Source organism: Myotis daubentonii, chromosome 14 (assembly GCF_963259705.1).
Source record: "Myotis daubentonii chromosome 14, mMyoDau2.1, whole genome shotgun sequence".
NCBI classification, from domain to species: domain Eukaryota; kingdom Metazoa; phylum Chordata; class Mammalia; order Chiroptera; family Vespertilionidae; genus Myotis; species Myotis daubentonii.
Window position 1 is genome coordinate 38,698,652 of NC_081853.1, and position 17,664 is coordinate 38,716,315.

Below are 17,664 nucleotides of genomic sequence, written 5' to 3' on the forward strand. Positions count from 1 at the left end.
CTATATCAGCTCCCTACACCCACCCAGTCATCTGCCCCCACGAACGCCGCCATTATTCTCTGCCAAGTTAAGACAAGAAATGGCATAAATTTCTTTCTGGGCTGATTGCTGTAAGTCTGTTGCAATAATGAAAATAAAATTTATAAATCTTTAAAAAAAATCTGGGTTGTCTCTCCGAGAATTGCAAGCTTGTCATTTTTTGGCTTGGACCTCAGTGAGGGGATAGAGGCTTTATAAGCAACTCCACAGGGAGAAATGTTTTGGATCCTTAAATTCTTAAATGTGGTTTGTGATAAGGATGTGGTTTCTACCATCCCTCGCACCAACTGATTTATGCTGAGCTGTGTTACTGTCATCGGAATTTTTTTCTTCAGATGAATCCATGTTAAAGAAAATTAGCAAGCAGCCTGTGAATATGAGTATCATAGAGAAGAATACATAGTACAATGTGAATGTCCCTTCCCCTACCCCAGTCTTGCCCCCCACATAAGTATGTATCTGTCTAGTTCCTCTATATATCCACATACATATATATTTAAATTGTTTACTCAAGTATTTTTTTAAAAGCATAATTACTTTATGCTATGTATTGTTCTATAGCTTGCTTTTTTGTCATTCACAAAGACATTTTCCATGTCAGTACAAATAGCCTTATTCTCCATAAAGATGGCATAATAGTCTGTGGTACCAATCTACATAATTTTTTTAAAGAATATATTTTTATTGATTTCAGAGAGGAAGGGAAAGGGAGAGGGAGAGGGAGAGGGAGAGAGAGAAACATCAATGATGAGACAGAATCACAGATCGGCTGCCTCCTGCATACCCCCTACTTGGGATTGAGCCCGCAACTTGGGCATGTGCCCTGACCTGGAATTGAACCATGACCTCCTGGTTCATAGGTCGAAGCTCAAACACTGAGCGACACTAGCTGGGCTAGGTTGAATTTTTAAGATAAATAACATAAAAAAAGGGAAGGGTAATTTTATTTATCATATATTTGCTTATAGCGATAATTTAGGAATTTTAAACTACGTATGTTCTGTCCTCTTCACAAAAATCCTAGAAAATGCTAACACAAAGGAGTTATTACCCCCCACCCCACCTTTCCCCTTGGTCAGGTCACACTGCTGCTGGTGAGTCTCACTGGTCTCATATCTCATAACTCCACATGCATAGGAGTTCTTCGGCTTAGAGTGCTGTTCTCCAAACTCAAAGTCTCGGCTATTACAGTGTTTTCCTTTGAGGTTTGACCTGCTGTACTTAATTGATTTGTTGGGGCTGTTTTGTCATCATTTTTCTTTCTCTAACCAAAGGCCTTTTGGAAAGGGCACTCAGATCAAGCCAGCTGCTCAGGAACGCTGGAGATTTTGGGAGGCCCTCGAAGTAGTTATTCCACTATTACGAAGGGAGTGGTTCACAGTGGGGCCGGTTTCCTTTATTTCTAGAAGGATCGTGGGGCTGCTTTCTGGGGTGTAAGTTCACACGAGAGTCTTCCTCAAGCACATGGCCGCTGAGATCCTTCCAGTCGCAGCAGAGGTGGAGGGCTCCTTGCAGAGAATCTCAAGGCCCAGTTCAACCTCGTAACCGAGCAGTGGGGGTAGCAGCCAGGTCCTGCCTGATGCCTGGCCAAACAAAAGAGTGTGAATTGCGCATCAGAGGTTGTGCTGCTGTGGTTGCTGATGTAAGGTCCTCCTTTTGGTCCTGCCTCTCCGTCTTCACGTCTTCACTGTGATGAACTGTGAAAAGCAATCAGGTTAGGCTGGCTAGATTCCCAGGGCCCACTGGGAAGGATTTTCCTTCCTCCACCTTGACCCTTCTTGCCTTGCCAATTATTTATTCTTTTTACGCTTCACACATCTACACACTTCAGAAACTGTCCCTGTTTTGGGAGAACTTTCTGTATGAGGTCAAGGCAGCAGCCGTTTTGTAATTTTCTACAAGTCAGACTTCTGCTAACTTCAGCAATCTGGTGCACAGCAGGGGGTGGGGTGGGGAACCAATGCAGGGAGAAAAGACCTCTGAGGGTACAAAGATCTAAACCAAAGCCCAAACCCAAGCATCTATGCAATTTGTTTTACAGGCCAGTGCTGTCCAGTAGAAGTATAATGTGAACCATATGTGTAATTTTAAATATTCCGGTAGCCACATTAAAAAAGTGAAAACAAACGGGTCAAATGAACTTTAATATCTTTGCTTAACGCCATGTATCTAAAACACCAGTGTTCCCACATATAATTAATGTGAAGATTATTAATGAGGTATTTTATTTCATCTTTGCACTAGGCTTCTGAGTCTGGTATGTGTTTTACATCTACAGTACATTTCAGTTTGGGCCAGCCACATTTCAAGTACTCAATAGCCTTATGTGGCTAGTGGCTACCTTATTGGACAGTGTACACAGAAGGCTCTTCACCCAGAATGAATCAGGACATGTTACATGTTACTCTAACATTTCCTGATTTCCCAACCACAGCAGAATTGAAGTAGTAAGTAAATGGGAGAGCAGTGGAGTGGTAATGGGTAGAAGAATTATAAATGGCTGGAATCACTCAATGCAAGCATGCTAGCCTGTCAATCCTTATGACCCCGGACGTACTCAATGTGGTCGCTTGGTAGAGTAATGGAAAAGAATTGATATCTTTCCATGCTTGTCCTCCACTTCATAACCCGAGTCACCACAAAAAGGCTAAATCACATTCCACTGTTCTCTAAGAGGGCAGGGAAGTGTGAAGAGTTAGTGGGAAATGTGAAGGAATGTTTCTAGCAAGTGTTGCTAAAATAAGAGTGTCTATAAGGACACCTGGAAAATAGACACAGGTAGAAATCCCAGACTACCTAACGAGGCCCTCTCCATTCCTAAAGGTAGGAGCCCTCAGGGGACTTGGAAGAGCCTGCAAGTGTGGCTTCAGCTGGATGTGTCCCTCTTCGTGTCCCTTAGATTGCTAATTTCATTCCCATGGGTTTTTCTTCTGGTCCCTGGGACAGACCTGCAGCTGGAGCCGTGGAGCCAGCAAGACTCACCGTGGCCTGGCCCCCAGCTGTGTTCAGGGACCTCAGGAGTTTGGCTTGTCGTTTTGGGAAACTTTTTGGATGGACGCCCTTGGAATGGGCCACTCCATGGGCATTTGCTTGGGCCATTGGTACTAAGTGTCTGGGTTTGCTGTCTGCACTGCGGTACTCAGATTCCAGCCAGCAGAAAACCCACAAAATAACAACAAAACCCAAAATGCTTGATTCGGACACCCTCTTTGTCTTTTCTCTTTTTGTTGCCTGTGCATATTTAGAAAATTACAAAGTCAGGAGTGGAGAGGGTAGGTGTCACAGAGCCAGTGTGTATTGTTCTCGCGTAAAACATTCAGTCTGTTCCTGCCTGTAGCATAATATTGCCTCTCTCTCTCTCTATTCTCTTTTTTAGGCCGAGGAGTCTTGTAAATGCAATGGCTGGAAAAACCCCAACCCTTCTCCCACTCCCCCCAGAACCGATCTGCAGCAGATGATTGTCGGCCTAACAGAATCCTGCCGGAGTTGTAGCCATGCCCTAGGTGAGTTCCTCAATCTTCCAGGAAACTCGACCCATGTCGTTGTTGCCAGAAAGGCCTAACTTACATGAATTCCGTGGGTTAACCAAACTTGCTCTGTATGAGGCAACAACAAAAGAGTCTCTTGAGTCCCATGAATTTGCTGGGGAGGGCTTCAGTGAGAGACAAGCCCTGTACTGTTTGCACTGCCTCTTCCCCCTCCCCTCAAGAGCTGCATTGGACTTGGGGATTATCGCCAGATAAGATGAACGACGGGCGACCGAGGTGGAGTGATGTGTGATGTGTCCTGATTCATTCTGATGGGGACCTGAGAGTCTTCGACCCCTTAGGTTGAAACCTCAACCAACTGATTTGTTGTCTTTTTTTTTTTTTAAATACTTTATTGATTTCAGAGAGGAAGGGAGAGGGAGAGAGAGAGAGAAACCTCAATGATGAGAGAGAATCATTGATCGGCTGCCTCCTTCATGCCCCACAGTGGGAATCGAGCCCACAACTCGGGCATGTGCCCCTGACCGGAATCAAACCCAGGACCCTTCAGTTCACAGGCCAACGCTCTATCCACTGAGCCAAACCGGCCAGGACTGATTTGTTGTCTTCTTGTTGTTATTATTTTCTGATTCCCTGGACTTTCTGGAAATGCTTCATTTTATCTCCATATTCTGTAGTTTCCTTCATCTGGTAGCTCTTTCTTCATAGGGCTTGTGTTCAGTAAATGTTTACTCGTGTTTTCCCTTTCAACTTTATCTGTCCCTGTGAGATAATCATTGTCACCGTGGCAAGATAGACTCTGCCAGGGTTACTCAACTGGACTGTGCTAATCTGTTCTTGTCCTGTAAATAGTTTTAAGGTAAATATTTTTTAAAAACCGTATTTTGTTTGAGTAGGTCAAAGTTAAGGGGTAGTTTTCCCTAGTAGATATTAAAATTCCAGTTCGTAAGGGATCTTGGAAGATTATACTTACGTTTTTGTCTTCAGTTATCCAGTGCCCCAAAGAATGTCTTTATGTCCAGTTTACTGTCCACTATTGCAAGGGCATACTGGGCAGAGCATTCTCACTGAAGGGACATTTTCCGCCTGACCATTTATACGCAGGTGGCTTCTTTAGGACATCATCTTTCTCACAAGCTTCCAGCTGACATGAAATGGCACAGCATCAGCCCTCCAGGTCAGCGTGGTCTGCGGTTTTATTTTGTACTCAGCTGGGGAGTATCTTGGTACTCACAGAGCAAAACAGTAGATAGCCTGATCTTCCCAGGAAGTTACTGTACTGGAGTCATCTTCTGAAAAAGGAAGCTGAGAACGTCGGTCTCACAAAAGAAGTAAACACACAAATAATTCCATCATTGTGTTGATTTAACTGGTGTCTAACATAATGTAGGTGCTGATTTTCGAAGCAGCCCAGCCCAAAGGAAAGGCTGCAGAAGTTACAGAAACAACCTTGCTTATCACTCACTTTTTTCACAATTGATCCCTGAGTGAGTGCCCTTTAGAATTGCCTCAGAAAACGTGATGCAATAAGAAGCTGGGCTCAGGAGCTCCTTACGCATTGGGCTTGAACTGTGTTTGCTATTGATCGGGAAAATTCGATTATCCTACACCAGTTAACACTGAAAAACAGAGTCTTTTTGCCTTTCTTTTTGGTTCTTTTAAAGCCTCTTAGCTGAGCAGATTGTCTCTACTCTGAGTATATAAACACACATGGATACTCAAAGGCAGAAATAGTCTTTTATAAAGAAAAGCCAACTTTGTCCCTTTCATATTTCTTTTTTTGATATATATTTTTATTGATTTCAGAGAGGAAGGGAGAGGGAGAAAGGGATGGAAACATCAGTGATGAGAGAGACTCATTGATCGGCTGCCTCCTGCATGCCCCACAGGGGATTGAGCCCACAACCCAGGCATGTGCCCTGACCGAGGATCGAACTGTGACCTTCTGGTTCATAGGTCGATGCTCAACCACTGAGCCATGCCGTCTGGGCTCTCTTTCATATTTCTTATCAGGCTTTGAAAACAAATATCATTATTTGACAATACATAATAGAACGGGGGAAAAAAAAGGTGTAGATCCCTTTACCTGGCAAATCCATTGCAAAAATTTGACCTATTTATAAGTTAAGATGTACCTTCAAGTTTAACCAAGAGGACAGTTATTATATACTTACTCATGATACTAAAAAACTGAAAACAACTTAAATTTCCCAATGTAGGAGGTAATTGGTTAAATTAGGAAAATCTATGTTATGAAATTTAATATGGCCTTTAGAAAAAGATGTATTTGACTACATAGAAAGATATACTTAACATATTCTTAACCAAAAAAAGCAGGTCATAAAGCAGCTTAATTGGAGGTTTTATAGTTTAGGAATTAGAGGGTCAGCCAGCCCGAGTTCAAATCCTGGCTGTACAACCAATAGTTGTGAGTTGGAGCATTTTATTTAATCTGCCTGGACCTCAGTTTTCTCTTCTCAGAAATGGAGTATCTACTGCATAAGGTTGTTTGGAGGATTAAGTGAGATAATACATGTAAAGATTTTAGAACAGTGCCTGGCAAATTAATGTATTATTATGAGTCCTTCTTCCACTTCAAACAACAGATATGAATTCTGTGCAGTTTAAATAAGAAAACAGTGTTTGTAAGACGGGTGCCCGGAGCTCTCAGAAGCTGAAAACAAAGGGAAATTAGGTTTCAGTGGAGGGTCTCAGCTGCAGCAATTTATGGGCCTTCTGTCCTGCTGGATGATCCTGTTCTGGCTGCTTCCATCCCTGTGGGTATAGTTCAGAGAAGGGGATCTGATTGGTGTGGTGACTGCCACATGCCTGTCTCTCAGGGTGTCATTCCAAAATGCATGGATATTGACTCAAGAACAGCATCATGAGTATAATGTCATTTTATTAGAAAATATGACATTTTAATACATATAAACAGGAAAAGATCTGGAAGAATGTATGTTGAGTTCTGACAGTGATTTGCTTAGGGTTTTGGGGTTATTATAGACTAGAGGCCTGGTGCATGAATTTGTGCACTGGTGGGGTCTGCCCGGCGCCCTGATGGGAACTGATTGGGGTCAGGCCAGTGGGGGGAGGGGATGCAGGAGGTTGGCAGGCTGGCCCTGCCTCTGATCGGGGTGGGGGGGCCGATTCGGGGCAGGGACAGCTGCGGGGAGGGACTGCAGGAGGTTGGGGGGTGCTGATCAGGCCAGTTGGCTGCCGCAGTGCACGTCATAGTGACCAGTCATCCTGGTTGTTCCGGTTGCTTGGCTTTTATATATACAGATACTTTCTTTCTTTTTTTTTTTTTTTAAATATATTTTATTGATTTTTTACAGAGAGGAAGGGAGAGAGATAGAGAGTTGGAAACATCGATGAGAGAGAAACATCGATCAGCTGCCTCCTGCACATCTCCTACTGGGGATGTGCCCGCAACCCAGGTACATGCCCTTGACCGGAATCGAACCCGGGACCTTTCAGTCCGCAGGCCGACGCTCTATCCACTGAGCCAAACCGGTTTCGGCTATACAGATACTTTCAAAATATTTTCCCCTTCTTCCTTTCTCCCTCTTTCCCCCACTTCAGTCTGCTTTCTTAAAATTAACATGTCTGCACCTTTTCAAGTACTCTTGGGATTACTTCCAGAATGCCATTCATCTTAGTATCAAGGCTGTAGAAAACCTTTTTCTGAGATTATGCTTCCTCCAACCCACCTCTGCCCTTTTAAAAACTTTTTATTATGGAAAGTTTCAAACGTATGTAAAGGTAGAAAGCACAGTATCAAGACTATAGAAAAACTTTTTTCCCCGTTAAGAAGCTTTTTATTATGAAAGTTTCACATATGTGAAGTAGAAAGAACAGTTTAATGAACTAGTTTCTACCCATCACCTTATTTACTTTTGCCTTTTCCCCTTCCTCTTTTATTGCCAGAGTATTTTAAGCAAGTGCTACACATCTTTTCTTATTCATTCAAATTACTTCTTTTTTAAAGATGGATATTTTATTTATTCATCTATTTGTTTTTATATACTTTACAAAGTGTTCTTCCTCCCCCCTCCCCCCAAATAGTTCGATTACCCATCTGGCACCATACATAGTTATTACAATATTATTGACTATATTGTCTATGCTATACTTTACATATCTGTGACTATTTTGTAACTACAAATTTGGCCTTCTTATCCTTTCATCTTTTTTCCACCCAGTCCTCAAACCCCCTCCCCTCTTCCAATCATCAGTCTGTTCTGTGTATCGGTAAATGTGTATCTGTTTTGTTTGTTTATATTGTCCTGTAGATACCACATATAAGTGAAAACATGTGGTATTTGTCTTTCTATGACTGACTTGTTTCACTTACATGCAGATTACTTCTCAATCATTACCCACAAAGTAGAAGTTGGGGTCTAGGGAATTTTTTTAAGCATCATGCAAGCCTTAATTCTCAAATACCTTGTGTTTGCTGTTCTATTTTCACTGGCACTATTCTGAGCATGCTTAATTTAGTCCCCAGTAATGTACATGTGTCAATGTGTAATGCTGCTGGACTTGTCAAAACAAAACATTCAGGCTCATCGATTGAGATGATGTCTAGTCTATTGATTTGCTGTTGGGCATCTCTTGGCTCAGCTGTACATGTTCTTTTGACAGCGAGCTCTGGTTTCCTGTTGTCTCCTGACAGTCACTTCTATCCCAGGCATCCTTGGCCTGCTATAATTTGATACTCGTCATTGTCTCCTGGGTATGAAACACAGGACTGACAATAGTCTGATCATGTGGAAAGAACATTCAACTGGGAGTTAGGAAGTAAGAATTCTAGGCCTGGCTCAGCAGTTTACCAAGTCCCTTAACCTCTTTGCAATTCAGTATCTTTAGCCACATAATCAAATGGTTAGTCTAGACCCGTGGTCGGCAAATGCGGCTCGCAAGCCACATGCGGCTCTTTGGCCCCTTGAGTGTGGCTCTTCCTAAGCCTTAGGAGTACCCTAATTAAGTTAATAACAGTGTACCTACCTATATAGTTTAAGTTTAAAAAATTTGGCTCTCAAAAGAAATTTCAGTCGTTGTACTGTTGATATTTGGCTCTGTTGACTAATGAGTTTGCCGTGCGGGCGCGCATGTATAGTGCGATTGAAACTTCGTGGCCCATGCGCAGAAGTCAGTATTTTGTGGAAGAGCCACACTCAAGGGGCCAAAGAGCCGCATGTGGCTCGCGAGCTGCAGTTTGCCGATCACTGGTCGAGACCTACTGTCTGATATTGTAGCCTCTTGATAAATGGGGCTAATGAACACTTGAAATGTAGCTACTCCAATGTGAGATGTGCTGTAAGTGTAGCATACATGCAAAATTTTTTTCCTTCCTCACCCAAGGATATGCTTTTTTAAATTTTTTAAAAAGATTTTTAGTGATCAATTTTATTTTATTTTTTTTGGAGACAGAGAGAGAGAGAGAGAGAGAGAGAGAGAGAGAGAGAGAAACATCCATCAGCTGCCTCTTGCATTCCCCCTAACCAGGACGGAGCCCACAGCCCGGGCATGTGCCCTGATCTGGAATCGAACTGGTGACCTCTTAGTGCATGGGAAAATGCTCAACCAACTGAGCCACACTGGCCAGGGCCCGAGGATATGCTTTTACTCACCTTAGAGAGAGAGGAAGGGAAGGAGAGAGAGAAAAAAAAAATGTGAGAGAGAAACATCGATTGGCTGCTTCTTGCATGTGCCCAGGGGATTGAACCTGCAACCTAGGTATGTGCCCTGCCTGGGTTGTGTGCCCAAAACCTTTTGGTGTACAAGATGATGCTCCAACCAATGGAGCCACCCAGCCAGGGCTATATGGGAGATTTTGAAAGGTTATTATGAAAAAAAGTGAGCTATCTGATTAATATTGATTACATAGTGAAGTGATATTTTGGAGATATTATGTTAATAACATTTATTATTAAAATTAACTTCACTTGTTTTTTAAACTTAAAAATATGTCTATAGCTCACATTATATTTCTATTGCATAGTGCTGGCCTAGAATATTCTAGTCCCTTTTTTGAAATCATTTGATCTTTGGGATTAGTACAATCAAACTTATTTATAAAAATTTGACAAAGTGTTCTAACAAAGCACTTCAGTTGGCCCAAACATTTCTCCTTATATTAGTAGCAATAAAAATTCCTGATTTTGAGCCTGCTTGTTTAAATAGCAACCTGCTTCTGTGACCAGGAAAAGAGGAAACACTATTGTAATCAAAACACGATTGGAATGTTTGTTGACATTTTTGGGGCTATTGTTCTGAACTGTGCCAGAACAAACTGATTATTACATTTGACTAGTAATATTTTTTTTTTGCAGTTTTATGTAGGTTTTGATTATTTTTCAATGCCATCAGTTTTTTTTCTTTCTGATTTATACTTAATATATACTCTAGGTACATATTATACACACACACATACACATATATTTAAACACTATAGTAGGGGAAAGTGGCAGTTGTTTATTACTATGGTTACCTCTGCTTACCTGCTTATTTACAGTAGAAACTTTCCAAGGAAAATAAAGAGCTAGCATTAACAATTACACTAGAACTTGTTTCTTGAGTAGTATGAAGTCTGAAGGGACGACCAGTTTTATTTTCATGGACTATTTCAGACATTTAGATCATAGGCAAGTCATTTGACCCAATATAGTTAGTTTCTTTGGCCTTCCCACATTTGCATAGACCTCACCACATTTGCATAGACCTCCGCCACTTAATCACCCCCTAGCTCCCATTTACACATCATACTGTGCAGATGCCACATGACATGGTGCTCAGCCAGCACACTGACACAGCCACCTGAGTCAGCGTATTTCTCTTGGCTGGGTGGTCCTCTGTTTTTCTAATGCCGCCTTTCACACACAGGTTTCAGAGTTGTCAGGACCTGTGAGTCTGGGACAGCAGGAGTGAAGGGGATACACTGATAATATTTGTCCTGCTTGATAGAAGTTACTTTTCCCTCCTTTCCTCTGGTCATGAAGTCCTGTTGAGCTTCTTTCCCTGCACCCCCCCCCCCCCCAGCACTGCCCAAATTCAGGCTTGTTCTCTGTATTCTTTGGTTGTACCTGCAGCAGCGCTGGGAGTACTCACCTCCATTCTTGTGCACCCATCTTCCCAAGGAAGTAGTGATCTACTCTGATCACATTCTCCAGCTTAACCCCGCTGAGCTTCCCATTATCCTCAGAATGATGTCCAACTTTAGCTGAGCCTGCCAGAGTGTTCAGGCTTCTACTGTCCGGCCCTCCCCCCACTATCTGGGTTGGCTATTCTCTGAAGGTTCTTCACACTTTCTCCCACCTCTGCCTAGATGTGGAGGCCCCACCACTGCAATGCCTTCCCTTCATTTTCTGCCAGGGGATCCCTACTCACCGTCAAGGTTTCACTACCAGAGAACTGGCTAGAGAAAATAAAGACCTTCTTGGGACTCAGTTGCAATGCACCTTCGCGGATAGCTGTAATTATCTATCTCCTTGTTGGTTTTCTAGAACAGGCTGACGTTTGCTCTAATTCCTAATATATTTCGTTCCTTGGGCAAAATTGGGTTTATTCCTTCATCAATAAACATTCGTTAGATTCAGCAATAGTAAGTCACAAGGTGACTGGTTGTTTTTATTCGCATGAGGCTTTTATAGTTTGTCATCTGTACCTGCACCGGCCAACACCAAAGCCACTAGACGCGTGTGGCCATGAGCACTTGAAGTGTGGCAAGCGGAATTGAAATGTGTTGCAATGCTAAATGCACACGGATTTTAAAGACTGTGTGTGACAAAAGAATGTGAAATGTTAATAATGTTTTTATATCGACTACTTGTTGAAATGAATAATCTGGTATGCATTAGGTTAAATATGACTTATTATTAAGATTAATTTCACCAATTTATTTAATTCTTTTAAAGTGGCTACTGGAATATTTAAATGGACATATGTGGTTTGCACTATATTTTTACTGGAATGAACTCACCGAAAGGGCCCTGACTAGTAAGCTTAAACTTCTCTGGTTCTCCATTCCAGAGCTGAGATGACAATAGATGAGACCACTTTTAAACTGTAAGCCTTTTGCACAGTGTCAGTTCAGAAGGTTTCATTGAAGGAATTTGTTTCACCTCTTTTCGCCTTGACCGCCAATGGCCACGAACCAAAAATGTGTTTGAGCAGCTTTCAGATCCTACGGTTGCCATGCCGTTTGCTGTGGCTGCAGTGAAAGGAGCCAGAGACACGGTAGCTGCCTGCGCAGCTGCTGCCCGCTCACCCTGCCGGGCCTGTGGGAACTGGGCAGGCTGTCCTCAGCAAAGTGCCGGCCAGTGATACATGGCACCAGAGCTCAGCGAGGGTCACAGCACACGGTGACACGGTGCTTCCTGTTCCCAGCCAGGCAGCAGCTGCGCCTCGATTCCTAGCAGCAGGCTTTTGGCGGTTCACTCTGTGGCCCCTGGGTATTTGCAAGTCTGACACAGCACTGAGCGGGGCCACCTTACACCCTCCTGCTGAGATGTCAAGACAGCAGAGCCTCCCCCAGTCCTCTGACCCCCCTTCCCCTCCCCGCTGCCCTCCACACAGCCTGAGAGGGAGCTTTCCCCAAGATTCTTGGGTAATGATGTCGATGCTTTGTACCAGCCTCCTGAAAGACTGAAATGAAAGCAGGGTTGTTTCCACTTGATGGTCAAATTCCAGGTGGAGGAAAGATTTTTCAAAACCTTTTTATTTGGAAAGAATTTCAGATTTCAGAAAAGTCAAGAGAATAAGGAAGGAAGAGCATCCTGTATATCTCTTGCCCATACTTAACCTGCTGTTGTCGGATGGGGACTGGGACCAAGGCAGGTCGCAAGACCCGTCCCGAAATAGGATTCCTGCAAAGTCGTTAGGAAAGGATTCCAGGAGTGCGTGCATAGGAGGATTTGAGGTACAGTGGTCAGATTTATTGGAAGTGGAAGGGTGCTGAGGGCACAGATGCCCCTGAAGAGGCTGCCACACTGCCTCAGCCATGACCAGGTGGCTTAGCTCCATCTCACTGTGGAAGGAGTCCAGCCCCAGGAGGAGGGCCAGGGGCCTGGAGACGCTGTGCCATCACCCCCGCATTGGCATCCAGACCTCCAGTAGTCTCGCTCCGTCCCTGTTCTCCTCTGGCCCACTTTCGATGCTGTGTTTCATCCCGCGCAGCTGCCACGGTGCACCTCAGGCCTTTGTTAAACTTTGATTTTAATGCCTTGGTTTGGGAAGGGGTAAGCTTTCTTTCAAATTATCCAGTGTCTTTCTTGGCTCTTCCTGGGTCTACGTTGGTGCCTCCCCCTATCCAATCCCTTTCCTGAGTCTCTTGGGTCTTGTGCCCTTAACCCAGGGGTGGGCAAACTTTTTGACTCGAGGGCCACAATGGGTTCTTAAACTGGACCGGAGGGCCGGAACAAAAGCATGGATGGAGTGTTTGTGTGAACTAATATAAATTCAAAGTAAACATCATTACATAAAAGGGTACGGTCTTTTTTTTTTTTTTAGTTTTATTCATTTCAAACGGGCCAGATCCGGCCCGCGGGCCGTAGTTTGCCCACGGCTGGGTTAAGGGCTCAGTCCCCCTTCTTCTTCCCACTTCAGGTGCCAATCTCAAGTCCAGTGACTATCTGTGTTACTGACTGACCCGCTATAAATTTGAGGTTCCCATGGCTCCCTCCTCAAGTTCGATAATTTTCTGGAATGGCTCACAGAACTCAGGAATACAGTTTACTTTCTAGATGACCAGTGTATTTTTTTTGAAAGATTTTTATTGATTTCAGAGAGGAAGGAAGAGGGAGAGATAGAAACATCAATGATGAGAGAGAATCATTGATTGGCTGTCTCCTGCACCCCCCTACTGGGGATCGAGCCTGCAACCCCGGCATGTGCCCTTGACCAGAATCGAACCTGGGACCCTTCAGTCTGCAGGCCGACGTGCTATCCACTGAGCCAAATGGACTAGATGACCAGTGTATTATATAAGGATGCAACTCAGGGACAGCTGGATGGAAGGGATGCACAGGGGCAGTTGTGGGGAAGGAGCTGAGAGCTTCTGTGCCTCTCCACGTGTGTCACCCTTCCAGCACCTCACATGTGCACTGACCTGGGAGCTCTCCATTAGGGTTGTAATGGAGGCCTCATTATGCAGGCATGGTTGATGAAACCATTGGCTATTTCAGTGATGGACTCAACCTCCAGAACCTCTCCCCTCCTGGAGATGGAGGGCATGGCCTGAAAATTCCAACTCTCTAATCACTCTTTTGGTTCCCCTGGCAACCAAACCCCCTCTCCCCTAATCCTTAGGGGTTTCCCAAAAGTCATTTTAATTAACATAAACTCTGGTTTGATTGAAAGGGATTTGTTATGCATAACAAAAAACACTCATTTCACCTTTATTGCTCTTATTACTTATGAAGCTGCAGTGGTTTTAGAAGCACTGGGCCAGGAAAGAAGACCAAATACATATATTTCTTCTTATAAATCACGTATTGTAGCAGGTCTCTTTAGTCTCCTATAATCTGGAACAGTTAGTTCCTCAGCCTTTTTCTTTTATGACTTTGACAGTTACATGGAGGGATGTTTTAAATTAAAAAAACCTATTAAAGAGCTGGGAGAAAATACATGTTGTTATCTTTTGTTTATGTAAGAAGGACTTTTGCAAAAAAGATCTTAAAGAAATTCCAACCATAGATTTGACTTTCTAAAAAATTTAAAAATCCTATACAACCAAACCAACCAACCAACCAAATGAATCCCAACCAAATCCAGGAACATTTGCCGTGAATATGACAGACATAAAGCTTTTTCCAGGCAAACAAACAACAAAAACCCCAACATTTTATAAAAGCAGGCATAGGACATGAATAGGCATTGCACAAAAGAACAAGTACAAATAGCCACTAACATGAAATCAAACAACTCTAAGGGCATTCAAGTGAATGTAGATCAAGACAGTGGGAGACCTGCATTCATTTTTTTTTTTTTTTGAAAGTTGGATTAAATTATTGGGAATGATTCTCCAGTGTCTGCAAGGGTGGGGTAAGGGGTATTCTCTCACACTGATGATACAATGTACATTGAAGCAAACTTTATTGGGGGGTGGGGGAATTAGGGAACATATAAAAGCTTTAAATAACAAAGACTTAGTGTTATGAGCTCTGTGGCAGATTAACTGCTCTAGATTTGTGCATTGTAGTTTAAAGGTTTTTATTTCACTTTATTTTTAATAACGCTCCCAATTTTGTGTAGAAGAGGAAACTTTAGCCTCCTAGGTTCTTTTGGCTGGTCTAATACTTAAATTGACGTGAGACAAATTAACAAGAGAAGATAACAAATTTAATTATATACATACACATGGGAATCTCCCATACACTAGAGGTTCCAAGACAAAGTTAAAATGAGGTACATGTGACATTTTGGGCTAAGGATGAGGTAAGGCACTTAGGGGCTTCCGAGAGGAGGAAGGTCGTTGCGGATGTTAACAGATGTTCAGTAATAAGTAGTTTGCCCTGCCATATAGATTGGTCAACACAGTTATTTCTGGTGATAATTCTTATTATGGGCAAGGCCCCTAATTTAAATTCTTTAAGGGAGAGGTAAAAGTTTCTCATGAGTCTCAGGTTCTTGACTCCCTTCAGCTCAAAATAATTCACATGCCAAAGAGGAACATTTTGAGGAGGCGTTTTCTAAATCCCTACACTTGTAAGTAATAGACATATCTCGTTAAGAAAAACATGCTTTTAGATCATTGAAGGGAACCTTTTGCATCCAAAGGGCTTCTTTAGAAAAGATTAAGAGAAGGATTTCTTTCACGAATGAGTGACCTTTTTTTTGGTTAAATATGAGTTGATTTTCAGTCAAGTAAGTAGTTTACAGTTAGAGTGAGGTGCACCTGGGTGTTGGCATGGGTTGGGGTTGGCTGTGGGCTCCTGAGGAAGTCCTACCTAATGCTGGTCAGCAGCCCCCAAGAGTCAGGGGCAGTCTTCAGCTTTGGAAGAGATGGGGTGGTTTGAGGGATATGATAGCAGGGAGGACAGCCTGGAGACCATTTTGGTTCTGTGGACCTGAGATCCCAATGACCCCAGAGGGAGGAGTGGGGAAAAGTGATGGCTCTGAGAGAATGAGCAAGCTCGGCCGAATCTGGTGACTGGAAGCTAATATGTGGGAGGTACAGGACAGTGGAGGAATGGATGGCAGCTCCTGGCGGAAACAGGGCTGGCAGGAGGGAGTCCCCACTTAGAGGAGGGCCATGAGGCGTTTACTCCTCGAGCCATTTGCCACGATGGTGAGCCACTCACCGTGTTGGGATGGGAAGACTGTGAGGCGAGGTGTGTTGAAGATCTGAGCTTGAGGAGAAGTGAGCTGGTGATGCGGATTTGGTGAGAGGAAAACAGCAGAGTTAGATGCTCAGAGATCAAAAAGGAGTCTTGGTCAAAAGGAGCCCAGAGTGGGAGAGTCTGGGAGCATGGCAGCCAGGAGACTTAAGTGTTTATAGGGTAGTCATCACTGGCCTTATCTGGCTTTCTTATCCGAGGGAAGCTTCTCTTTCATAGCAACTTGTCCACCTTATTCTTTCCTGCTCAGGCAGATGGTTTACTCCCTCTGCTTTCCTCTGATCTTCCCTTTACCATCATTCATTCTAGGAGGCTTAACCCTTTCCATACAGCGTCATCCTTCTGCCTCAGCGCCCCTGCCAGCCCAGCCCAGCCCACCTTTCCTTCATTCTCAGAGGAAGAGATACCATCTCTGCTGTAAGGGTTGCCCTCATTTGTCCAGAAGAGCCTCACCTCCCTCCTTCCTGGGAAACTTGCTGCTTCCTTTACATCCCCCCCCACCCTCCCCTCAGAGATGTGAGGAGAGGTCCTGGAGTTCCTCCTCAGCAGAGTCAGAGGGGAATGAACCTCTGCAGGTCTCACTTCTTACGCATTTTAATTTTTATCTTCTCTCCTCTTCAAAATATGTAAGGAGATGTTCTGAACTAGTTTTCAAACCGTGGAATCCAACAAGGATGGGGATGCCCTGCCTCTCCCCATCCCCTGCCTTCTGAAAATAGGGGTGTCTAGCTCTTTATAACTCTGATTAAGAATTCGTTTGGTAGCCCTGGCTGGTTTGGCTCAGGGCATAGAGTGTCGGCTTGGGGACTGAAAGGTCCCGGGTTCGATTCCTGTCAAGGGGACATGCCCGGGTTGTGGGTTCGATCCCCAGTCGGGGTTGTGCAGGAGGCAGCCAGTCAATGATTCTCTCTCATCATTGATGTTTCTATCTCTCTCTCCCTCTCTTTTCTTCTCTGAAATCAATAAAAATATATTTAAAAAAAAAGAATTCATTTGGTAAAGTGTTTTGTGGGTTAAAGTGTTTTATGAGCCACTGGTTTTAAACAATAACTCATGGCACATTCTTCTATGAGTTAAACGCACTATATGTTAGCACCCTAGAGTGTCTCATAACATGGAGAATCTGAAGGAATGTATGTTATATTGCAGACTGTTTACTTTTATAGCTTATCACTAGAAAGAGATGAAAACATTACAGGGTGAAAATAGTTTAAAATAAAGTGATTTCTGTAAATAACTGACATAAAAATCTTGACCTACTTTGTCTTCAGAATGAGGCCTGTCTCCCAAGGCTTCAGGCTGACCTCAAGGGAAATTTTGCAGTCTTCAGAAAAGAATGACCTGGCAAATGCACTACTTAAAGGGAAGCCTAATTTCAGGCCTCTGTTAGAAAGCGAGGAAGCCACATATTGCATAGCCAAGTGTAAAGTAATCGATTTTAATAGTGGCTTTCGTGTTCACACACATATATACTTGTAATTTTTCCACCATGTAAATTATTTATGTTCTTAGAAACACTTCAGTCTGTTACTCCTGTTCTGTTTGATAATGTAATGATACATGGTTGGGATTTTCAGGTTTAGATGAATTATTAGATTTTCTCTGCAGTATCCTAGGCAGACAGATCACCAAGATTTCCTTCTTCCCTCTTAACTTCAAAAAATGCTCTATAGGGGGTATATCCATGTACGTGTAGGTGTGTGTACACGCACACTCATTGGCAACGGCCTGTGACCTTGGGCCCATCACTCTGCCTTCCCATTACTTTTCCACATTAGAAAGGAATTTAAGTTGGG

The 17,664-nt window shown here is 43.3% G+C and overlaps 1 protein-coding gene across 1 annotated transcript in view; it reads left to right on the forward strand.

Moving 5' to 3' along the window:
- The window catches only part of KAT2B (lysine acetyltransferase 2B), an 85,308-nt gene that overhangs the window by 20,199 nt on the left and 47,445 nt on the right, over positions 1–17,664 (forward strand). Inside the window, exon 2 of the mRNA XM_059664065.1 lies at positions 3,416–3,542. Within this exon, the coding sequence (XP_059520048.1) occupies positions 3,416–3,542 (127 nt within the window). The remainder of the gene's footprint in view (positions 1–3,415; positions 3,543–17,664) is intronic.